The sequence below is a fragment of the Crinia signifera genome, chromosome 8 (genome assembly GCF_055691185.1).
Source record: "Crinia signifera chromosome 8, ASM5569118v1, whole genome shotgun sequence".
In the NCBI taxonomy this organism is placed as follows: Eukaryota; Metazoa; Chordata; class Amphibia; order Anura; family Myobatrachidae; genus Crinia; species Crinia signifera.
In genome coordinates, this window is record NC_139224.1 from 46470524 (window position 1) to 46492300 (window position 21777).

General features: G+C 43.7%; 1 protein-coding gene across 3 annotated transcripts in view; it reads left to right on the forward strand.

Annotated features, from left to right (window-relative positions):
• The first annotated feature begins 5454 nt into the window (after positions 1-5454).
• The window catches only part of PHF2 (PHD finger protein 2), a 265280-nt gene continuing 248957 nt past the window's right edge, over positions 5455-21777 (forward strand). For 2 of the 3 annotated variants that reach the window (XM_083156301.1, XM_083156302.1), the window contains exon 1: positions 5455-5901. In XM_083156301.1, the coding sequence (XP_083012427.1) occupies positions 5804-5901 (98 nt within the window). In that variant the 5' untranslated portion in view covers positions 5455-5803. The remainder of the gene's footprint in view (positions 5902-21777) is intronic. The other variant, XM_083156303.1, reaches the window with a different exon arrangement.

The following is a 21777-nucleotide window of genomic DNA, read 5'->3' on the forward strand; positions in this document are numbered from 1 at the left end:
TCACTAAGGTGCTATTGAAATAAGCATTAGACGATCTATCCCCTTATGGTAGAAAAAAGGGGGTTAATTTGGATGGTGAAGGTCCAATTAATTTCCAAGGTACAATATCCTTTAGAAACAGGGTAGTTCACATGGGTAATTCACCGCGTTGGGCAAATTAGTGTGCACACTTTTTGTTTTTTGCAGCACAGATATCCTGCTCATAGGGGTAGTAGCAGTCACAGTTTGAACACAGGACTTCTGTCACACAGAATGCAGTGACAGTGTCCGTCCTGTATTTTTATAAGAGATCTTACCGCTCTGTAGCGTTGGCAGGTATCGGCAATGATGAGTTAGTGCAACTGCACTGTAGCGCCTGCTTGCTTGTGCCTCTCGGCTGGCTCAGCTGTTAGGTGAGGGCGCACAGCCGGTTGTTTGTATTTGGCCGGTGCCGTCTCCTTGCCGCAATAGATGTTACCTCCGGGTTACGCTCTGCCACAGCGTATCTGTTGGAGTCAGGAGTCGGCGGCTGGTAAAGGAGGTTTCTCCGGTTTTGTAAGGCAGCAGTAGGCAGGTACCTTCAGCAGGGAATCTGGATACTCTGTAGGACGCGTTTCGCCGCACACTGGGCGGCTTTATCAACCAAGTATACTTGGTTGATAAAGCCGCCCAGTGTGCGGCGAAACGCATGGTACGCTGTGGCAGAGCGTAACCCGGAGGTAACATCTATTGCGGCAAGGAGACGGCACCGGCCAAATACAAACAACCGGCTGTGCGCCCTCACCTAACAGCTGAGCCAGCCGAGAGGCACAAGCAAGCAGGCGCTACAGTGCAGTTGCACTAACTCATCATTGCCGATACCTGCCAACGCTACAGAGCGGTAAGATCTCTTATAAAAATACAGGACGGACACTGTCACTGCATTCTGTGTGACAGAAGTCCTGTGTTCAAACTGTGACTGCTACTACCCCTATGAGCAGGATATCTGTGCTGCAAAAAACAAAAAGTGTGCACACTAATTTGCCCAACGCAGTGAATTACCCATGTGAACTACCCTGTTTCTAAAGGATATTGTACCTTGGAAATTAATTGGACCTTCACCATCCAAATTAACCCCCTTTTTTCTACCATAAGGGGATAGATCGTCTAATGCTTATTTCAATAGCACCTTAGTGACACCTTGGTTTTAATTGTATTATTGTATGTATTGTTGTGGTTTATGTTTTTTAATAAATTGTGTATTCCTTGTCATACCCAAGCGCCCTACGTTCTTTTGTCGTTCCTGTTTATTTTAGAGGCTAGCAATCCTCTAACGTGGTGGCTGCAGGGGGACAAGTTACACCCCCTTTGTCCCGAGCGCCAAAGACTACTCCCTGGGTTTTAGTATGTCAAACTGCTTAACAGATTGTACCTCACATGATATAGAAAAGATTGGATTGAAGGTTGTCTGCGCTGAGTGTGAATCGCTTATGTTTCTATGAGAAAAAAGGGTATCACCTAACCCAACAAGATTCTAGAGTAAGTACGGTTATCTCAATAAAACAATAGCGCTTCAATCAAAATAATAATCCTTAAGAATACTCCCCTGTGAATGTGTTCTTACAGAGGTCCCCTTTCTGAGATTCTCAAGATGGTCTCATGGATATATGTGAAATAAAAGAGAGAATACACACTTCTCCTCGTGCAATACTGTTAGCTTGTACGGTAATTACAAAGTTAAATGGTTTCAATATGCATTCAACAAAAGTATGCTCCAAAATATGTCTTTATCTTGAAAAATATAGGGTTTGGGGGAGGTCCCCTACACCAATTACTTACAAGCTTTTCTCCAAATATTCGTTTTTTCCTCACTTCCTCATGCAATATCACTGGATAATGATATACACAAAGGAAGCACTGTGTAAAGTTCTTATATATCTTTAATCACAGCACAAAACTTACAGAAAACATAAAAGGTGGGTACACTTAGCTTCAAAGGTATTTTGAGACCAGGGTTCCTAAGGTGTTTAAAGGATAAGACGGGGCCCCAACAATCCAAAAAGGAATCCCTTCTGTCCACGCGTTTCGATCTATACTAGATCTTTTTCAAGGCCCTTGAAAAAGATCTAGTATAGATCGAAACGCGTTGGTGGAGACTCTTCCATTATTTCCTGCGGTGGGGACTGGCTCAGAGTGTGGACAGAAGGGATTCCTTTTTGGATTGTCGGGGCCCCGTCTTATCCTTTAAACACCTTAGGAACCCTGGTCTCAAAATACCTTTGAAGCTAAGTGTACCCACCTTTTATGTTTTCTGTAAGTTTTGTGCTGTGATTAAAGATATGTAAGATCTTTACACAGTGCTTCCTTTGTGTATATCATTATCCAGTGATATTGCATGAGGAAGTGAGGAGAAAACGAATATTTGGAGAAAAGATCCATCTGATATGCAGTTTTACAAGTGATAGCTTGTAAGTAATTGGTGTAGGGGACCTCCCCCAAACCCTATATTTTTCAAGATAAAGACATCTTTTGGAGCAGACTTTTGTTGAATGCATATTGAAACCATTTAACTTTGTAATTACTGTACAAGCTAACAGTATTGCACGAGAAGTGTGTATTCTCTCTTTTATTTCACATATATCCTTGAGACCATCTTGAGAATCTCAGAAAGGGGACCTCTGTAAGAACACATTCACAGGGGAGTATTTTTAAGGATTATTATTTTGATTGAAGCGCTATTGTTTTATTGAGATAACCGTACTTAGTCTAGATTGTACCTCACGCCTGATAGGTTACATACCTACTGGCCGTCTTGCTCCAGACTCTGCTGGAGGGCATGCGGTGAGGTAGGCCACCTCTATCATGTATTTTGGTCCTACCCCTTATTGCGTAATTATTGGATGGATGTCTTTCAGCTGATCAATAAAGTTATGGGCCTCGCCCTAAACCCAGCCCCTACAATAGCACTATTACATCTCTACCCTCCTGAAGTCCCATCGCATTGTAGATATTTGCTAGGACAAATGTGTATTGCAGCAAGGGCCACACTAGCCCAAGCATGGAAGCAACCCTTACCTCCTCTAGTGATAAAAGTTTTTCACAAAATCCAATTCCATTTTACAATGGAAACCGAATTCATCCCATATTCCTCTAAACCCTCTTCCCCGATTGTAAAATGGATGGCCTGGCATAAATACGTAACCGATGGTGAAGGAGCGGCCCTGGTATCCCAACCCTTCAAGTCGTCCCCTTTGCTATTTAGTCTGAATGAACCACCTGCTACTTGAACACTGTCAGGGTTGTATTTCATATGACTTAATATTTTCTTACATTGTCCTATTCTTTTTGCCATTTACTGTGTTGTGTTTTTTATTGTTATATATTGCATATTTGTGATATTACTGTGTGCATCCCTTGCCCATGTTTTTGTCCCCCTCTCCCCTTTTCTCTTCTGCACCCCTTTTTCTTTGTTGAAAAAAAATTCAATAAAATATATTGATGGGAAAAAAAAAGCCCTGGTCCATTACAGGTGCGCAGGACCCGGGATTTTAGACGATTAAAATCCCGGGTAGAGCCATTCAGACATACACTAATTCCGGGATTCTGCGTGTACACGTGAAAAATCCCGGGATTCTGCCGTATATCTGAAAGGGGTATAACAGGGAGTGTGTAGCATGTGAGTTACATGGAGTGTGGTTAGTGTAACACGTATGTCTAATGTGTTAGTTATAGCAGGGCTCGACAAACCCTGGGCGCCAGGTCGCCACGGCGACCAGATTCTGATTTTCTGAGAGATTTTTTGAGGGAGGAAGCAGAATCTGGGAACGCTTGCGGGAAGAAACAGCCGGGCAGAGCAGTGGTCAACTCTCCCCTCTGGCTGGACAAGAGCAGGTCCACCGCGGCGCCGCTATTTTCAATCAGGAGCGAGTTTTGAAATAGCAGCGCTGCGGCGGACCTGCTCTTGTACAGCCAGGGGAAGAGTTGACGACCGCCCTGCTTGGCTGTTACTGCTGCAAGCTCATATGGCAACAAAAGGGTGGAGGCTGCCAGGTTAACCCCATGGCAATGAGCATTTACCTCTGGCAGACCAGGTTAACCCCTGCGCAACAGGCATTTACCCCTGGCAGACCGAATTAACCCCTGGGCAATGAGTATTTACACCTGGCAGACCAGGTTAACCCCATGGCAAAGAGCATTTACCCCTGGCAGACCATGTTAACCCCATGGCAATGAGCATTTACCCCTAGCAGACCTAGTTGACCCCATTTTCTCAATGGGCATTTTCTCCTGGCAGAGTAGGTTAACCCGATGGCGATGAGTATTTACCCCTGGCAGAGTAGGTTAACACCATGGCAACGAGCATTTACCCCTAGAAGACCATGTTAACCCCCTGGCAGAGTATGTAAGTCCTGTAAAAGAGCATGCAACCCTGGCATCAAGCATGAAACCCATAGCAACGAACATTTAGATAAGCGGAATTTATGTGGCATAATATGTAATAGGCATTACGGCGTGTGGTATAATATGTACTGGGTATTACAGTGTGTGGCATAATGTGCAATGGGCATTATGGTGTTTGGTATAACGCTTAATGGGCATTACAGCCTGTGGTATATGTAATGGGCATTATGGCGTGTGGTATAATACGTAATAGGTATTATGGTGTGCGGCACAATGTGTAATGGCCATTACGGTGTGAGGCGTAATGTGCATTATGGCACATTGTATAATATGAGTGTACATGTGTAAAAGGTATTACGTATACATTTGTGGCATGCGCCTTCGGCTTGCACTGTCCCTATTTTCAGTTTGTCTGGCACCTACACTTTCATCCTGGCTCCTAGATTTTAAATAAATTTGTCAAGCCCTGAGTTATAGGGAGTGTGTAATGTGGGATACAGAGAGTGTGTAGTGTGTGAGATACAGAGAGTGTGTAGTGTGTCAATTACAGGGAGTGTGTAGTGTGACACAGCTGTGTAATGTGTTAGCTTTTAGGGAGTGTGTAGTGTGTTAGTTACAGGGAGTGTGGTTAGTGTGACACAGCTGTGTAATGTGTGAGTTACAGTGAGTGTATAGTGTGAGTTACATGGAGTGTGTAGAGTGACACAGCTGTGTAATGTGTTAGTTATAGAGAGTGTGTAAGTTACAGGGAGTGTGTAGTATGTTAGTTACAGAGAGTGTGTAGTGTGACACAGCTGTGTAATGTGTAAGTTACAGGGAGTGTGTAGTATGTTAGTTACAGGGAGTGTGTAGTATGACACAGCTGTGTAATGTGTTTAGTTATAGGGAGTATATAGTGTGTTAGTTACAGGGAGTATATAGTGTGTTAGTTACAGGGAGTGTGGTTAGTGTGACACAGCTGTGTAATGTGTGAGTTACATGGAGTGTGTAGTAGTGTGTGTTACAGGGAGTGTGCAGTGTGTTAGTTACAGGGAGTATGGTTAGTGTGACACAGCTGTGTATTGTGTAGTGTGTGACCCACTGACGCCGCATTGTGTGTGGCTGTGGCACAGAGGCACACACATGCTGTTGTGTTACAGTGTGTTACGGGCGGGCTGTGTGGTGCAGTGTGTAGAGGGCTGTGTGGAGCTGTCACCAGGGGGCACACAGACAAAGCCTGTCCCCGCTCCGAGCCCCGCTCAGCCGCCGCCTCCCTCGCTCTGATCCGGGAGGAGCTCGGGGAGAGCCCACGGAAACTTTCCCGCATTTTCCCGCATTGTGTGTCCGGATCTAGAGTCCCGGGGGCGGCTGCTTCTGCCGTCTCTCCAGCGCGGCCCCCCCTCCGGCTCTCCCCGGTGTCCTGTCAGTCCCTCCCTGGGAGTGTTGTTGTGAGCGGGGATCTAACATGGCGACGGTGCCTGTGTACTGCATCTGCCGCCTGCCCTACGACGTGACCCGCTTCATGATCGAGTGCGACGCCTGCAAGGACTGGTTCCACGGCAGGTACGGAACGGATGTGTGCGGGTGCGGGCGGGCGGGTGAGCGGGCGCTCTTTCCCCGCCAGTTCCGTGCAGCTCTCCGAGGCCTCTCCGCTCCCGCAGACTGGCCGGGGTGCCGGGGGCAGCTCCCCGCTGTGTGTGTGCGGGGGTGTGGGGGGCTCCTATTGTCACAGAGCTGGGCGGTCATGCAGCTGCCTCCTTTCTCCTGACTCTCGGGGTGTGCTGGGGGGGCGCTCATGGTCTGGGGGTGCAGGGATGACGGGGGGCGCAGATAAGTGCTCAAGTCTCCCAACACCCCGATCGGACCTGGGCAAATGTATATGTGCAGCCCGGCTCCGGGACAGGTCGCCTAGAAAGCCACACATAGATTATTAGGGGGGCTGTGCTGGGAGTGGGGGGGACTGAGCCACCGGATGACCGGGGCAGTTCCCGGCGGAGCTGGTACAGAGCGCTGCCCCGGGCTCTGGCATCATTGTTTTGGTGGGAATGACAAGCTGCTGCCGCCTCCATCTCCTTCTTCTTGGTTTCCTATTGAGTTTGCATTGTGTATCTCCCTGTACTGTTACTGTATGGACGTGTCCCTTGTTTATGTTGCATGATCTGTCTCTTGCTGGTGCCACCATTGAGTGGCTTTCGGCTTACTATTGTTGTTTTATCAGTGTACCCAGCAGTATATGTGTCTCTGCAATCTCTCTGCCAGGCTGCTCTCATATGGGTGCAGGTTTTTGTGACATATGTCTCTTATTTATGCTGCTGAGGTGTCACTTCTACATATATTCCAATGCCTGTTACTGAGGATGATGACAAAATGTTTCCTATTCGGATTCCTATAAACACAAGAATGCCCAGCGATTGCCATTACACAAACTTGCATGGAGGGCGAAACATTGTATATTTATATATAGAGACACATTAGTGGGTGCTGTACTGTTAACCCATTTACTGCCACCGCTCCAGTTATTGCAGATTTCAGGGAGGGGATCTTGTTGGGAGTTTGTATGTTTGGGTGCTCATTGTATGTAAACAATGATGAGGCTGTGCGGCCATGAGTGTGTTGGTGGCACATCACCCTGTTCTGTCTCCGGTTGTTGAGCCTTGAACATCCCCAGTGCCTTGGACTCCATCAGGAGGAAATCTTGCTTCTCCACTGATCTGCTGTGAATGGTTTTAGTGGCAGTGAATGGGGATCAGCTGGTCTCGCTCTGGCTGCTTCATTGACAGACAAACAATAAGGAGCTTGTGCTCCATTAACCACTTCCTTGCCGGACGAAGTGCCTGCTGTACCCAGTCCCCAGCAGGGCAGGAAGCAGCGATGATCCAAGACCAGGAGTTGTAGAATTGATGTGCATGCCAGTCCCAACATCGCACAATAATACACAGGGTATATATAAAGTAGAGCGGGGGCATTGTTACTCAGCCAGTACAATTGGCAGGGATATGGATGCCCAGGCCAGAGCCAGCATAGATTGATACCCAGGAAAACAGGGGGGGGGGGGGGGGGGCATTTTCATCCAGCCAGTAAAAGCAGACAAGGAAAATGTTGAGATATTTGCAGAAGATTTATTGAACACATCAGAACACAAAGAACAGTAGATCAAATTGAATCAATAATATTCTGTGAAGCGGCTTCTCATGTTTGCCTCATTAAAATGTATCATGCTGGAATAAAGAAATGATTCCTCAGCGCGTCTTGCATGCTACATGTCATTCGGGCTAATGCCAGAGAAGAGAAAGGCCATTAGCCAGCAGGCTGCTGATGACATTGTTTTTAAGGGGTTGACGGAAGCCATGGATGGCGCAAGTAATGCCCCTAGTATGCATTGGGACAACTTCATTGTTTGCATTGCTAATGTACTGTACTTGCTTAGGAAATGTTACCAGTAAGCGGCATTCTTTGTTTATGACTTTTGTATTCTATTTACATTGCAGTTCATATTCTGCAAGTATCAAAGTAATACTAACTTAAACTTGAATTACTAAATAGAGAAATGCATATCACTTTACTCCTCGTGTCTCCTTTAATTATTTTAATGCTGATTCCCCCCCCCCCCCCCCCTTACCTCATGTCTTGTACTGTACTATGCCTGTGCTACAGTGCACTGTAGTCTCTCTTCACTATAACATTACAGATGATTGGAGTGTGAAAGACACAGAAAATTATTGGTTTTCCATAGCCAGCTGTAAATGTCATCTAGCGTGTGAGATCAGTCATTTGGCTGGGAAGGTCTTTATAGCTCTTTGATGTTATTGTACTCTCTTCTGCTCCCGTTTTCTTCCACAACTAGCAATTAAATAATTCAAAAATAAACCACGTGTCTTTTTGTCGGGGCGCTTATGTTATTTAAAACATTTTATTTATACAGTGGTTAATAAGACATGTCCTGTGGAAACGAAATAATCTCATTCATGACCCTTCGTACATATATATGGTGTGGTAGAAGCGGTTTGTAGGAAATTGTGTACAGAGAAGTGTTTGATGAGTGGGGGTCAATGACACTGCATTGCACATCTAGTGTCAAACTATGTTTCCAGAGAGTTGAATTGTGGTAATGTAATATTTGTGATAACGGATGGTTTTCTGGAAACTCTAGGAATGTAACCATATTGTGTTGTGATTAGGAAGATCAAATTTATATTTCCATATTTAAGAAATTCCATATTTTCTGATCATTGCATTCCAGTCATACTTATCTATATGACTTATGAGGTTAATACTAGGATTTCATGGGTATATTAAGTTGAGAGGTCCATATACAGAAGCTGCTATGTCCTCTAAAAAATAGAGCTGTTCTGACATCAAAAGAAGTTCTGTAAACGATAGTGTATACAAAATAATACTTAATATATTTATATACGTTAATTATATCCAAATCCATAGGGGGCAGATGTACTGGGAGTGTGTATGTATGCAGAGCGATGATGGGGAAAATCACTGGACTGAAAATCTCTATGTGCAAACACACTGATTTTCCCTGTGGTTACTATAGCACGAAACCTATCCACCCCATCGCTCATCTGCTGGTTATACGAGCAGTTTAGCGGTGGCAGCCGGCGATGATGCGGGAGCGTGTATTAGCGATCTCCGCTGGGCCATACACACCGGGCGGCTTTTGAGATGAAAGCAACTCCAAAGACAAAACTGAGTTGCTTTCAGTTCAGTTGCCCAGTGTGTATTGGCCTTAAGCCATGGAAAATTATATTGTAGAAAGAGAATTACTACTAACCAACCAGCTCATAACTGTCATTAAAAAAAGTCTGTAAAATGCTAGTTAGGAACTGATTGGCTTGTGCATTATCTCTCTCCATAATATATTTCAGTAGATTGTAGTGATGACATTGCCATTTTGGTATATTATGGCCTTGCTTTGTATATTGTGCCAGGCCTCTGTAGATGGCTTATCCAAAGGTGGACGTCTTTAACCAAAGCAGGGGTTATCAAGATTTTCTTTGGCCTTAAGCTGGGCACACATTCGACCTGCCCTGGCCAAATCCTTGAGATCTACCAGCAGTCCATGTTTTCCAGACCACCTAGCTGGTGCACAGGTGTAGTCATTACTAACTGTCACATTTTACAGATCCACGGGTGGCCTGGAAAACAAGAACTACTGGTAGATGTCGAGGGCCAGTTTGGCCACCCCTGCATAAGAAGTGTACCCAGTATCAGCAAGCGCATACACATATAATGATAACGTGACGGTGGCGGCTATGCTGCATTGGGCAGCATGGCCTTTGCTAGCGATGTCTTCTGTTGCCTCACAAAGAATGACGCTGATGATGGACAAGAGCGTGCATCATCAGCGCCATAGTGAGTACACACTGGATGAGTTGAACATTTTGTTGTTCTGAATATAGATTGTAAGCTCCACTGGGGCAGGGACTGATGTGAATGTTCAAATATTCTCTGTAAAGCGCTGCGTAATTTGTATGCGCTATATAAGAAACTGTTAATAAATAAATTCCTTGGAATTGGCCAAAACTTCACGTGTGTAACCAGCTTTATAGCCAAATTCAGTCTGGGTATTACATATGGGACCTTTCATAAATACATATTTTTTGTTTAGTAATTCTGCTGTGAGGAACATGTTACTCATTTCTATTATTGTATTAAATTGTAACTGTTTAGGAAATAAGTTGAATAACATTTTTCAAAATATGTGTTAAAAAATAGTTGTACACAAAAGCATTGGAAGAAAATAACCGCGACATCCGAACTAAAATGACACTTAGCCTCTTATATTTTTTTAGCTTCAAAAATAATTGTGCCAGCCCAACTGATAGATAGGTTCCAGTCAGACAAATCTAGGAACTGGTGTCCTTTTGTAGTGTTCATTCTAGTACCCGCTATATTTGAAAACCCATGCAGTTCCTCTTCCCTGCCTGGGGTGTCGCTGTCTGCTGTAGTGCTTCTAGCATAGTGTAATCTGTATATCAACAATGATATGCAAATCAGACCTGTGCTAGAAACACTACAGCAGACAGCGACACCCCAGGCAGGGAACAGGAACTGCATGGGTTTTCAAATATAGCGGGTGCTAGAATGAACACTATTTTGTAAGAGCAGTAAGCTGTGCAGAATTCTCTGTGACCACCATGAGCTCAGGTTATGTGTGGCTAGACCTGTAAACTGGCTTGCTTGTGTCTTATAGCTGACACGGCAGTGGCTTAGTAATTGTTAAAGAACAGCTAACACTGCATGATCGGCCAGGATTCATGTAGATCAGCAGCAGACACTTCTCAACGTAAGTGTTCCCTTTACACCTTTATGCATGTTATACTCCTTTTTATGCCAGCCCTAATAACCCTGGTTTTTGCATGGGTAAACGGTCTGACCCGGGATTTTAACCCAGCAAAATGTTCCAAGTTGAACACGAGTTCAACGTGTATCGCAGTGCAGTGTAAACTGGTAAACCTGGGTTGATGCAACCCATTCACTGCAATGGAAATGCCGGCACTGGCAGCCGCTCTCATATCCCAGCGCAGGCTTAGGCCTCACCTGCGGCAGTGTCACCCGCCCGGCATTATGCCGGGTGAGGACATGGGTGTAAAAGGGATCAAAAGCTACGTCGCACCCGGGTTGGAGCTGGGTCCAAAAACCCGGGTGCAACCTGGCTTTTAGGTGTAAAAGGGGCATACATGTTTATCGAACGACCCCTCTGCCTTTTTTTACATGTTGCATATGGAACTTCTATGACTTGTTTCTTAATTTTTCATGCGGTAATTGGGATTCAAATTTGCATAATTGTTTTTTTTGTAGTGGTTGAAACCTTAATCGGTGCTAATATCCTTAAGGGCAGATTCAGTTACGAGCAAGCGTAAGTGTGCCCCTTTTGCTGTGCTCGGTGCCAGGTTTATGGTTGTGATGGGCACATGTGCTTGATTTTTTTTTTTTTATTTGTTTTATGAGATGCAACCAAAATACAGGTAAGGTTATTATCAGATAACTTGTGTTATAGTAGCGTGGAAGCTTAATACAGAACCTTGTAGAATATTGAATTTGTACAATTTGTCCATTTTAGGGATGAATTTGGGGTGCGGCTCCCCTTGGGTTGGTGTGACTGGGTTGCCCACGGGTGGCAAACTTTAATATGTATTAAGCACATTTTTAACATTATTGTATTTTCTACTAATAATACGCTTTCTAGCATTTTTCACCTGTGTAACCACTTTTAACCCCTAGCTTCTTATTAATTCCCAAACACTTTAGCCTTTCACTAGTGTGCTGCCCTGGGGTGACTGGCTTTCACCCAGCTTTTTTGGAGTCCCGCACCCTGAATTCAAGCATAGTATTTGGAACCCACCAGAGACCAGAGATAATAACTGTAGTGTGCATCATCACTTTATTGATCTTTCTTTGTAGAACTACAAGTCCCAGCATGATAGCACCTTTTCATGTTTGAGTCATTCTGTTTCAAATCAACCCACTGATTTTTACCTCAGCAGCTCAGAATTTAATAACGTTTGGTATATTTACAGCATATGTATGTAGTCTAATGACCCCTATACACCCATCTGTGGTATCACATGCCGGGCTCCCCTGGCGCCTGGACCATAAACCATGATTGTATGCGGTTCTTTAGCATACAATGTATTGTATGTGACCCCCAGTAAGTGCTGCCTAACCCGACAAATCTTATGAGCAGCACTTGCGACCCCCACATCCGATCCGATGTGCACAGGATCGTGGATCGGAATCGTAGGTTAGGCCCATACGATTTGTGCAGTTTTCAACCGATTTCTCGGCCCCATCCATAGGAAACCGGTGCAAAGGGCCCAAATCGTATAAGTGTATGGCCAGCTTAAGCAAAATACACACTTTTAATTAAATGTCTCATGCCGTTTTCAAATTATGGCTATGCAAAGTTTTTCAAAAACACACAACTAGTATATTTTAAAATTGCCATAGCAGCCCTCCTAATTAATCTAGAGGCGGGAGTGGGGTCATTTCACTGTGTGGAATTTATAATATTTTCCCTGCTCACTGGTGTTCTATTGCATGCACTATGTCGCTAGCAATTACTAGCATTGTAGTAGCATTTCTAGTGTACAATCCTATTAGGTGCGGATGATTTGCACTCGCGAATCATCACGGCACTGGGCGTACTTTATGGCGGACTGAATTATCTTAAAAGTGCTCGCCTGAATGGCACCTAGCACCCTTCGGCACTAATAGGGTCGACCCCCTAGACTGGAATGGAATAGGTCCATGTGCCTTTTCCACAAATACATGCATTGTGGAAGCCTACAGGCAGCTTCAAGGAATCTCCAAACCGTACTGAAAAAGTTGATAAATATTGTTTATTTATTCAGTAGTTGCTAAAACATTGCCAGTGGGTACCTGGCCTTAGGGTGTTCATATAAATTGTGATTGCACTGCTCATTAGGCCATCCTAGAGCTAGTTGGCCTCAAATCGCATCATGTATAGTCTCTGATCAGATTCAGTAGTGCTCTTAGGATGCCCAAATCTGTCCATAATCTGTGAGCTGTCATTTGGCTATATTGCAGTAGATTACCATGTAACTTAAATTCATTCTTAGTACTGACTGCACCATTGTGCTTTTGCCTGGATCAGGATTACCCCTTTTTACTTATGTACTACTCACACCTTTAGGTTTTGGCTGTGTTTCTGTCAAAAGCGGGTGGGTTAGCAGCTATTCTGTCAATCCACCTGGTTTTCGGCAGGTCGAAACAATTCGACCTGCCGAAACCCCCCAGATAGCATTGGATAGATCGGAACGCCTTCCGATCTATTCATCTCGAAAACTGCCATATTTTCGGCAAGATGGCAGTTTCGACATGCATTGAATATACCCCTATGTTGCTAATGGCAACCAATCAGATTCTGTATTTGATTTTCTAGGATGTAACAGAGACGTAATATTATTGGTTGCTATAGGCAATATCACCTTTTTATTTTTAGAAGCTTTAGTAAATTTACCCTTTCGCATGAGCATCAGTGTAGCAAATGAGTAATATCCCTTTCAGACCACACTCTCAACCCAGGTTATTGCCAGGTCGTTACATCACCAGCCCAGGTTGAGTTGGGGTGTAAAACCACCACCCGGGTGGTGGAGTAACTTGGGATTTCAACCATGGCGATGACCGGGGTTGAACAGGATCTGACCCGGGTCAAGGTGATCGCATGCGATACATCTCATACATTCCTTTCACATGTGATGTATCGCATTTGACTCCTGTGCCCCACCGCCAGGAGGGGGGTCAGAGTCACAGGCCAGCCTTGCATGCAAGTCCGATGCGCACATGACTGTGCAGCAGACCCGAAGGGTCATCAAATGCATCCGATTTGGGCCGCAAATGGCTGTAGTGTGTGGGGGCTGTTACACTCTATAAGGAAATAGACATTGATATAAAGGGGGTGCCGGACGGGGTCCTATGCCCCCCCCCCTTTGACGTCGGGACCCCGACTGTTAAAACGCGACAGCCGGGTTCCCGAAGGCCACTGGCTATTCTCCCTCCCACAAGGGGCTTTGTTGCGCTCGCCATGCTGTCTGAGTCCAGCCAGTCAGAATCCCGACGTCGGCCTAATAACTGTCAGGATCCCGACTATCAGAACTAGTGTTCATTCTAGCACCCGCTATCTTTGAAAACCCATGCAGTTCTTCTTCCCTGCCTGGGGTGTCACTGTCTGCTGTGGTGCTTCTAGCACAGTCTGGTCTGTATATCAGTACTGATATGCAAACCGGACCTGTGCTAGAATCACCACTGCAGAGAGCGACACCCCAGGCAGGGAAGAGGAACTGCATGGGTTTGCAAAGATAGCGGGTGCTAGAATGAACACTAAGAACCATATACCACACCCTATAAAAGGATAAGGGCAACATATTGAATATTGGCAGTGCTTCTTAATAGAATGTATGATCAAGTTTCTGTGATCTCCCACAGCACACTGTAGTGATGTTATGGTCCAATGAGACAGATGTAGGTAAATTGTGTCAAGCTCACTTCTATATGAAACAAAGGGGCTGATTCAGATGTGGAAGCTATATAAAATTTTGATGCAAAGTGTTCAATTATTATTATTTTTTAACTGGACATGTGCCGATGCTGCCGTGTGCAGGCCCAGAAAAGTGGCTGCAGCTGAGGGTGCAGTGCATTGGATGTCACACCATGATCAACACGTTGTGGCCAAAATGAAGACATCTCCACTCCATTCTGTACACATGCCAAGGCCAGTGTCTGTAACTCCAAACGCAAATAAACTGGCCTCTGACGCATAATTCTGGAGCCCATTATGAGGATCATTAGGGTTATTCAGATGGCCGATGCCTGTGCGATAATGGAATTGGCTCATAGAAGGCAGCTGTGAGCATATCTTTTTTTAAATATGGTGCTTCCTGTGGCTTTTGGATAATATTGCTAAACTGTGCTGTGTGATAATCCATCTCTGTGTCATGCCCAAAGTTCATTCATCCAATTTATTTGATGGTTTGGGATCTGAATGCCACTATTGTATATTTGTGGTGTCAGTGTTAATATAGTACACTATGCTGAAACATTCAGAAGTGGTGCGCTTAGGGCACCAAACAGGAAACTACTGCTCTCCAAAACAGAACATCACCGCTTATCTCACGCCTGCCAGATGCTTATTCGAAGAATATTTTCTAGATATGAGGTCAAATAACGTTTTACTGTGTGTGAAAAATATACATTCGTTTGAAGGTAAGAGAATGAAAACTTGGGACTACATTGTAGCTTCATGGTCCAAGTGTCTTTGTTAGTCTTCAAGGGGAGGATTGATTTTGGATAATAATAGAGGAGACTGTTCCTCATCTATTTGAGATGATACCTAATAGAATGTTGGTCCTGTAGTGAATGAACCTTAACAAAAAGTACCTTTACACATGAAATGTTACAGCACAATCTTATATAACTTACTGAAGACTGTTCCAAAATATATATGAGCATTTATTTAAAGAGTAAGGTCAACGGACTTGATTACCACACCCATAATTTTTACTGTTAACTTTTCCATAATCCTTACCCTATTCAGCAAGTGGCACTATTCCACCATGAGAATAAGGATAGGACTTCCAGCACTCTTCATTCTAACAAAACTATGGTTCCTGCGGTAAGTAAAGCAAACCCCTTATCCTCCCCTCCTGCAGCCCAAATTACTACCCCTGGTGCCTAACTCTCAAGCAAGGAAAACACTGAGATTTTGGCTTACTTTCTATACAATTTTGTCTATATAATGAATATCGTAAACCTGTTGCAGGACCTGCCTCTTTTTAAAAAAGCAGTGGCTAAAATTATTGTTTGTTAAAGCAATTGCATATAGCGTAATGTAATACATTGGATTTTAAAGTGTTTGTAACACTTCATAGGACAATTTAATATAGTGCATAATTCAATTTATTATTTAAAAAAAAAAATCAGATCGTATCGGGACTCGCATCGCACGGCATGCATGCAGTGGCACAATTTTGACTATATAGTGCAGATCGTATTGGGACTGATCGTATCGGGACTCGCATAGCACGGCATATCTCACCGTGTACACACCATAACTCTCTCTGCAAATTGCTACATTTGCCCCATCTTCAGTGCACATGGTTTGTCCATTTGCAAACAAAGGGCCATATGCACTAAGCTTCAAAAGTGATGATAAAATGGAGAGTGATAAAAAAACAACCAATCAGCTGTCTGATATTTTTCAAACACAGTTTGTCACATGACAGGTAGGAGCTGATTGGCTGGCTGTTTATCACTCTCCATTTTATCACTTTTGACACTGAGTGCATCTGGCCTGAAATGAGCCTTGTGTTGAATTAGGCCCAACATGTTTGGCTAGGAGAATTATTATATAGCATTCAAATTCAGTGCCTGAGATAGGACACAAACTTTGTTTCATGTTTTGAAACCTTGTTTCATGCAAAATTAAATGTATTTGTGTGTATTTCATGTATTTGAACATAAATGCGAAATGCCTCATTGAAATAAAAAATATTCCAAAATATGGAATCATCCGTTATCCAAAATTCTTCTGGTCCTGAGCATTTTGGATGAGGGATACTTAACTTGTATCTGCATGAGATATCCGCATCGGCCGTACTGCAGAACCTACCAAATATGTCCGTGAATGACATCATTATTTAGCTGCTGTAGGGCACAAGTGACAATTATGTCACTTCTAAGTACCTCCTATGTAGCCAACCTTGCCAATACTGTTTATGTTGCATCAGGCATAACTTTCTTGCTATGTTTTCCCATTTACTTTTAAACTGAAATACAAAGTAAAGTGATTAAGAATAAACATTGTCTTTATCTATCTATCTATCTATCTATCTATCTATCTATCTGTCTGTCTGTCTGTCTGTCTGTCTGTCTGTCTATCTAAATATAAAAAAACATTCTTTCATTGATATGGAACCTTTGCCCTCTTGATTTGGAATCTCATGTTGGTGATCTGTTTTGGAGTGTGTCACAGAATTCTGTCAAGCGGTTTTATACTGCATGCAGTAGCTGTTGGCCAGGCTGCGGGGAACCCCTCCTGTGTTTTCATATGAATAGGGCTACAAAAATACAAAATCACTTAAAAAATATATATATTAATCAAGGACATAAAATAAACTTACATTGTTCTTTTTTATCCTCAATAATAAACCACATTTCACATCTTTCGCAAGTTTTTATCGCCGTGCCCCAACGTGACCTGTCAAAGGACAAAAAGCTGAGATATCAAAGTAGTGCATGGCAGTTAGCCTGTTGTTGATTAACTGGTCCATTATGTGTAGCTAGTTAAAAGCCTGTCAACATGACAGCTTCTGCAATGTACTTTCACTTTTAGATGTGACGGTTTTTCACCCTCAAGCTCTCCACCCTACCACCAGTCCTGCAAAAATTGCTTTCACTTTGTTATGAGTTATTTGATCCATCAAGTGGTCTCTAGTGGTCACTGGCCGTACTTCACCTCATCGAGGTGAGGCGCAGTGTGTATGTGTGTGTGTATAGATATATAATTCCACAGTGGAAGACCGCAACACCCCACTGTCCTATAATGATGTCAGGAAAAGCTGCAAAGTTGTGAAAGAGCACATAAAAGACATTACTTAAGTATAAACATTGATCTAATTAATTTTAATTCTTGTTTGGCATGACACGTCCATTTATATAGAATTACTAGTAAGCCAGCTTAAAGCAAATGCCCTACAGTACCTAGTGATTGCCTCTGTGTTTGTGCATGTGTGAGCGAGAAAGAAATGTAGTTTCACTCGCTGCCAACAGATGGCAGTGTTTCGGAGACACACAATCAGACACTAGACCTATATAGATGATGTCCTATCATGGCTTGACAGGTCCCTATTGTTCTGCACTAAGCTTTACATCCTGCATATGGGGTGGTGGCATTCTGTGTTCTTGTAGGTCGCTGACTGGCAGAATGCACAGTAAGAGATACTTCGAGCCTGAATTAACGCGTAAGATCCTATACAGTGAATAAAGCAAAACCCTTGCAGTATGTGTACATATTACCAAGTTCTAATATTTCATATTGCTGCCAATTACTCTGTAATGAATGTGGGTTCTGGGGAGGGTGGGGTTGGAGGTTTGAAGGGTAGGAGTGTTGCCTAAATGTTTGAAATGGAATTGCATAGAAGAGGAATTTCTATGGCAACCTTCCCCGGCTTTTGCCAAGTGCTCTGCTCTCAGTGACGATGCCTGAGCTATAATAGAGAGGAAAATAACTTAACTCTCCCGACCCAAGAGAATTGTGATTATTAGGCAGTACTATGTCATGTTTCATTCCTTTCTATACACTCCCAAAGTCAAAGACTATTTTAGTTTTTCCCACCCAGATAACAAAGCCAGAAAATTAACAACCGTGTGCACAGATTTGTGCTTAATAAAAGGCATTCATTACATAATGTGTAAAATCTGATGCAAGTGTTTCTCCATATAACATAGAATTTCACAGCAGGAAGAAAACACTATGGGGGGTATTCAATCGTTATCGAAATGGTTTTTTTCACGTGTTTTTTTTCACTTTTTCACATCGGAGAGTCCTCAGCTATTCAATCTAGTCATTTTTCGAGTATGTGAAATGTTTTTTTTCACGATGCATTTTCGTTTGATTCGGTAGCGATATTTCCACTTTTTCACTTTTTTTTATAGCTTTTTTTCGACTTTTCACTCAGACATATTCAATGATATGATACCGATATGAATGTTTCCGCGTGTATGCTCTTCTTCTCAATTTTCCTTTCACCATGTCACGGGTGATGAATTCATAGATTCAACTCTGTATTTTGTTAAGTAACGGCTCGTTTGCTCTCCAGAATAAAATATATGCAGGATTGTTTGCCCTTATTTTGTTTTTTGCTTATTTTGTGTGAAATATTACTTGTTTTCTTACAATTCACTTCCCAGCATGCCTTTCTTTTCTCCCATCATGCACTTCACCACACCTCCTCACTCCTGCGTTTGGGATTTCATGGAGTAGCAGCCTTGTGCAGTCAGCTGTATTTGGAAGCGTTTTTATAGGTCAATTTGCGTTTTTGGATACAAATTCCTTCATTTTTTATCACTGTCTCAAAGAATGGATTATTTTGCTGACTTGCTTGTGATGTTCATGATCGTGTCAACATACCTGATGCGCTGTCGACGTCGTCGTTTGGCAAGTGGCTATCGGTGTCCTGTTCAGGGCCGTGGATATCATCATCGTGGTCAGCATCTTACTCCTTCTGGTGAGTCAGTGCGTGTTTCAATTCCACGTCCACGCCAGTATCGTACTAGGCGTGTACTGGATGGTCTCTCTGAGACGGAAGTGATTGGTACCTTTCGCTTGTCGTCTCAGGATATATATTCGCTGTATGATCTGTTGGAAGCTGACCTTGAGCCCCGGGTACGGTCAAACCATGCAGTCAGCGGTTTCCAGAAACTGCTGGCTGCATTGCAATTTTTTGCGTCTGGCACCTTCCAGCCAACTTTATCCCAGACATGCGGTTTTTCCCAGCCAACGATGTCTCGCTGTTTATCTCAGGTCATTAAAGCTTTCCGTAAATTAACGGCCCAGGTTATAAAATTTCCAGACACTGACAGCGAATGTAATGAGATCAAATTTGGCTTCTTTCAAAAATGGAGATTCCCCAATGTGCTGGGCGCGATTGACTGCACCCATGTGCAACTCACACCTCCCAGGGAATCGGAAGAATGTTATCGGAATCGAAAACACTTCCATTCCCTGAATGTCCAGATGGTGTGTGATTCCACAATGAGGTTATTGGACATCTGTGTGGGTTTTCCTGGGTCGACCCACGACTCCTTCGTTTTAAGCCAGTCATCTATTTTCCGTGATTTTGAGGAAGGAAGAATGCCAGATGGCTGGTTGTTAGGTATGTAATCTATATATATATATATTTTATAATGCATAAGTTATTAGCAAATATGTTACAACTTTTTATTGATATTTTAGGTGATGCGGGTTATCCGAATAAACCGTGGCTGTTGACCCCATTGCTTAATCCTGTAGGTGATGCTGAAAAAAGGTACCAGGAGTTACACATTGCATCGAGGGGTGTAATTGAAAGGACCTTCGGTGTACTTAAGAGCCGGTTTAGATGTTTAGACATCTCCGGTGGTAGCCTCTTATATTCTCCGGGAAAAGTCTGCGGCATTATTAATGCCTGTTGCATTCTGCATAATATCTGTGTCGCAAGACGTTTGCCGGTGAATATTCGTGCTAGTGTTAACCAGCATGGGGATCTTTCTTCAGTGTTACCTGTGGGCATGGACGAAGGAGCAGAAACCAGAAGAAATCTGATCAATACTTTTTTCGCATGTGAGTATTTCTGTGTTTTTTTTTCGTTTAAACAGATATCTCTATATATCATGATCCGTATCATTAACGATACATATGTATATACACACATGTCTGTATGGTTGACAGACCTTGTAATATTATTGTTTTAACGATTGCTATCGTATTGGGACATGTGTGTATAGCACACATTAGTTCTTTACATGTAAATGCACATGGACTTTACATATATATATTTGGTGTTTGTAATGTGATGCAATGGAACTGATTTTTTCGTGGTATTCAATTTGTACAATATTTAACTACGCATGGCGGTGGATAGAAACCTGTGCCAAGGGTAGTGACCCTCCGTGGCCCAACGAGGCAAGCACAGCGAGCCCTGCAAGGGGACGTTGTTTTGTTTTTAACTAATCAGCATCCCCTTGCGTGGATAGCTGATCATGTCCCCGATCTGGGTGGGTGCCTCTTGACGCTTGTCCCAGGTTTAGATCCAACTGAATGCCTTGTTGGATAGTGGGGATTTGCAAAGCTTACTTCCCATACAACCCTTTGAAAAATCGGGACCATCACATTGCATCGCAGTGCATATAAATTTGTTACATGCGATGTGATGCGATTATGGAGTTGCAACACACCAGATTGTGTGCCATGTTTCTGAACAAGTCCCTGAATATTTTTTAACGATATACTTTATCCCTTTCTAATTACAGAGTTGATCCATGTTGGTTCTTGTTGGCCTAGTTGGTTCTTGTTGGCCTTGTTCGGCTTGAAGTTTTCTGTCTTTTTTGGAGTTGTTGATTCAAAGTTTATTTTCGAAAGAGTCTGCATCACAAAATTATTGGGGTTCATTTGCAATGGATGTAAGTAGCAAACTGCCAGGTGTAACTCGGTGCCATGTCCGTCTGCAACAGGGCCACTACTTACCAGCAAGCTATGTTCCCATTCATGTTTCCCCCTGCAGGTCCTTATGTCTCCTGCTGCCTCTGCAAACATCCCTTTGCAGTTTGATGTCTGCCTTCACGCCACATCCAGTTCATTCCCAAGTGCCAGAGACAGGCCACACTTCTCAGCTGCTGTTCTGTGAAATTGGTAAGTAGCTCATTCATGTGCCCCCGCAACACTGGTGTTCAACCTGTGGCACTCCTGATGGAGGGCCACAGGTTGAAGACCCATCCCCTAGGTTAAACCCCAAACAAACCAAGGGCGCATGCGCTGTGTGCCAGGTGTACCTCGGTGCCATGTCCGTCTGCAACAGGGCCACTACTGACCAGCACGCTATGTTCCCATTCATGTTTCCCCCTGCAGGTCCTTATGTCTCCTGCTGCCTCTGCAAACATCCCTTTGCAGTTTGATGTCTGCCTTCACGCCACATCCAGTTCATTCCCAAGTGCCAGAGACAGGCCACACTTCTCAGCTGCTGTTCTGTGAAATTGGTAAGTAGCTCATTCATGTGCCCCCGCAACACTGGTGTTCAACCTGTGGCACTCCTGATGGAGGGCCACAGGTTGAAGACCCATCCCCTAGGTTAAACCCCAAACATACCAAGGGCGCATGCGCTGTGGGCCAGGTGTACCTCGGTGCCATGTCCGTCTGCAACAGGGCCACTA